We start from the raw sequence: 4,069 nt of genomic DNA on the forward strand, positions 1-4,069 counted from the left end.
AATTTATCCATTTATTAATTTACAGATCCTCGTTTCCGTCGATCGTGGAACTTTCCTCGTCCTCGGCACCGCTAAGCCTGCGCTGGCTGAGTACTAACGTATGTTCAGCATTACAATTAGCACATATACAAGCCATTAAACTTGTAAATGTTCTTCCTAATGTCGCTGAGCCGGGCCCGATATGTCCACAAGTTCGACAAGCCTCTATTTTAATCACTAATTTGAGCGTTATGGCGGGGTTGCCCAGAGCTCATTCTCCTAAACCACAAATTAGACGAGGCGGGCCGGCGCAAGAACCCAGGCAGTGGGGAGGGCCGGGGGATAAGGATCCTTATGACGGGGGAGCATAAGGGTGACTCGCCGGGTCTAAAGGAGATCTCCCAAGTTTGGCGCAGTTTTGTCTCGTCGGAGGTGAGGGGGGTAGGGGAGGGGGAAGGGGGAGGAGGGGAAGAAACAGGGGATGGAGGGTGAGAAGCAGGAAGGAAGAATGCGTGAGAGGGGGAGAGGAGAGGAGGAAAGGTTTCGAAGTAAAGGGGAGAAGAGGAAAGAAAGATAATGAAGAAAAGGGCGAAAAGAAGAGAAGGAGAGAAAATAGAAAAGAAGAAATAAAGGCAGAGAGAGTGTCAAGAGATAAGAAGACGTAGAAAGGGATGGTCATACTCTGCATGTTTTCTTATTTTTTCAAATGATTGTACACACGCTACCGCTTCTCAAACAGGAGAGTTTCTCAGCCAATTTTCCAATTCTGCAAGACACACATAAAACACACACACAGACACACATAAAACACACACACAGACACACATAAAACACACACACACGTAACACACACACATACACACACACACACACGTAACACACACACACACACACACACGTAACACACACACACACACACATACACACACACACACACACACACACACACACACACACACACACACACACACACACACACACACACACACACACACACACACACACACAGTTGATAAAGTACCAATAAATAGATAAAATAAAGCTTTTTTTTTACTTTTCGTTATTTATGCCGTTGATGCCTGTGTTATGAAGCCCGTGTGTGTTCGTTTGTTTGTTTTACGTCCGTAGCTCGTATGATGGTTTAATTATTTTGTTCTTTCTCTCTGCTTTTGTTCTTCACGCCCCGCCGCTGTTCATTAATAGAGAAAAAGAACGCTGGTCATATATTATTTATCTGGACCTGATTTGACATTCTCTCTGTCTGTCTGTCTCTTTTTTTCCCTCTCTCTCCCTCTCTGGCCTCGAATGACCTATTTTTGTCTCTTCTTCGGTCATCTCTTTATCTCTTCATAATTCTTATACTTTTGTTTTTCTTTCTTTCTTTCCTTCGTCTACTCTTCCTCCCCTTCAACCTTCTTTTTTCTTTCTTCTGCTAGAGCGACATCTTCCTCCGGCTACTCCTTCTCTCCGCCTACAATCCTCCCTCCCCCATCCTCTCCCTCCTTCTCCCCCATCTTCCTCCTCCTCCTCACACCCTCCACCCCCTTCTTTCCTCCATCCTTCTCCATCCCCCTTTCATCCTCTCTCCCTCCTCTTCTCCTTCGTCCTCCTTCCTCTTCTCCATCCCCCTTCCTCCACCCCCCTCTTCCGCCCAGCAACGGGGCCCTCCTCCTCCGCACCCCCTCACCCCTCCTCCTCCTTCCTCCACCCGCCTCCTCCTCCTCCACCCCATCCTCCTCCTCTCCTCCCTCCTCCTTCTCTTCCTCCTCCTCTCACCCCCTTCCTCCGCTCCTCCACCCCCCTTCCTCCTCCCTCCGTCCACCCCTTCCTCCTCCTCCTCGCTCCCTCCTCCAACCTCTTCCTCCTCCTACTCCATCACCCCCTTTCCCCCTTTTCCCTCCGCTTTCATCCCTCTTCCCCTTCGTTTCTCCACTACCCCCTTCCTCCCTCCACCACCAACACTTCTTCCACCTCCCCTTCTCCCCCCTCCACCCCCTTCTCCCTCCCTTCCTCCTCCCCCTTCCTCCTCCTCCTCCACCCCCTTCCTCCCTCCTCCTCCACCTCCATGGATCTCTTCCTCCACCACCACAACCTTCAAACCTATTCCTCCTCCTCCTCCCCATCCTCTTCCCCCTTCCTCCTCCTCCTCCTCCTCCCCCATCCTCTCCTCCTCCTCCTCCTCCTTATTTCCTTTCCCTTATGAATAGTAACGAGCGAATCATCAGCCTCGCTTCTTGATATCAATCAGCGCATTCGGACGCGTGAAACATATTGGCATTTTCGTCTTTCTCACAATTTATTATCATTATTATTCATTTCCCGCTTTCTCTCCGGTCGAAAATAGGATTTGTCCTAGTTGGTGAATGGATATGTATTCGGATGTTCGTGTTTGCGAGAATGTATAAGGGAGGAAAAAAGAGGAAAAGAAGAGAGAGAGAGAGAGAAAAAAAAAAAATTCGAAAGCTAATCTAAGTTCCGAACACGAGTCCGAAGTCGGCGTCGCGTGGAGGGATCGGGACGCGGCGGTATGGTGACTGCGCCAGGGACTGCAGAAGCGAGGGCGGGGGGAGGGGGGGGAGGGGGAGGGGGGATAGGCGCTCTTTTCTCCCCCTCCCCCCCACCCACCTATTTTTTTCCCTTATTTCCCTTTTTTTCCTCTTCTCGGTTCTCGTCGCTTCTTTCTTTTTTCGTTTCTTTCTCGTTGTCTTTCTCCTTCGTCGAATTTCATCTCTTACGCTTTTTTTTATCCTTTCTTTCCTTTATTTATTTATCTTGCTGTTCTTGTTTTTTTATGTTTACTTGTTTTTTTGGCTCGTTTTCCTCTTTAGTTTTTTTTCTCGATTCCTTTTCCATCTCTTTCCTTTTCTGTGTTTTATCTGCTTCTTTCTCATTTCCCCTTTCGTTCCTCTGCCTCTGCATGTTTCTATCCTTTTATCCGTTTCTTGTTTGATTTCTCTTTTCTTCCTCTCTCCCCCGCTTTTTTTCTCTTTTTCTTTTTCTCTCTTCCTTCTTCTCCTCTTCTCCCTCACTCAAATATGTTTTTTTCATTTCATTTTTAAAAGTTTATTTTGTTATCTTCTTGCTTTTAAATATATATACACAATTTTCCTGTTTTTTTCCTTAGATAAAAGAAAAAAAATCACATTGATATATACACACACACAATTCTCCTGTTTTTTTGTGTGTTTTTTTTCCATTAGAAAAAAGAAAAAAAATAATCTTTACATCAATACATTTTTTTCCCGACAACGAAGTTCTATAAAAAAAATTGTTTTCTCTCCGCCCCTTCCAAAAAAAAGTTTGTCCTTTTGTTTGTTTGTTTGTTTCATCTTTTTTTTCTTCTTACGACGAAAACAAAAGCCAAATATCTAAGAAAAGGAGGTATTTATAGGCAGAAAAAAGGGAGGAGAAGGGGTGGGGGAAGGGGGGGAGGAAGAGGAGGAGGAGGAGGAGGAGGAGGAGGAGGAGGAGGAGGAGGAGAAAGAGGAGGAGGAGGAGGAAGAGGAGGAGGAGGAAGAGGAGGATGAGTATAAAGAGGAGAGAGGAGGAGGGAGGATATAGAGGAGGTAGTAGGAGGAGGAGGAGGATGAGGAAGATAAATAGGAGAAAGAAGGGAAGGAGGAGGAGAAAGAGGAGGACGAGGAGGACGAGGAGGAGGAGGAGGGAGGGAGAAAGAGGAGGAGAAATAGGAGAAAGAAGAGGAGGAGATAGAGGAGGAAGAGGAGGAGGGAGGGAGGAAGGGGAAAATGTTTGTCTCAAGCTATTTTCGACATGACTAAAAAGTTATAATCATAATGCAATGACAAACAACAACAAAATAATAATGGAAGTTATGAAAATGACATTGTTATTCTTATCATCAACGCTTCTACCATTAACAATAGTGATAACAAAGATGATGATAACAAAACACACACGCTGGCGAAAAATAGGAAGAAAGAACGAAAGAAAATAACGATAACGATGATAACATGATAAAATACGATAACGATGATAACGCTAGCGAAAAATAGGAAGAAAGGACGAGAGAAAATAGACAAAAAATCGATTAAACCTACTTTCAAAGTAAGTATTTAAAAAAAAAAACTTT

At 45.3% G+C, this 4,069-nt stretch overlaps 1 protein-coding gene across 1 annotated transcript in view; it reads left to right on the forward strand.

Moving 5' to 3' along the window:
* Positions 1-181: 181 nt before the first annotated feature.
* LOC113824452 (voltage-dependent calcium channel subunit alpha-2/delta-3) overlaps positions 182-4,069 on the forward strand; it is a 143,840-nt gene continuing 139,952 nt past the window's right edge. Inside the window, exon 1 of the mRNA XM_070130898.1 lies at positions 182-191. Within this exon, the coding sequence (XP_069986999.1) occupies positions 182-191 (10 nt within the window). The remainder of the gene's footprint in view (positions 192-4,069) is intronic.

The sequence above is a fragment of the Penaeus vannamei genome, chromosome 15, assembly GCF_042767895.1.
Source record: "Penaeus vannamei isolate JL-2024 chromosome 15, ASM4276789v1, whole genome shotgun sequence".
NCBI lineage: Eukaryota > Metazoa > Arthropoda > Malacostraca > Decapoda > Penaeidae > Penaeus > Penaeus vannamei.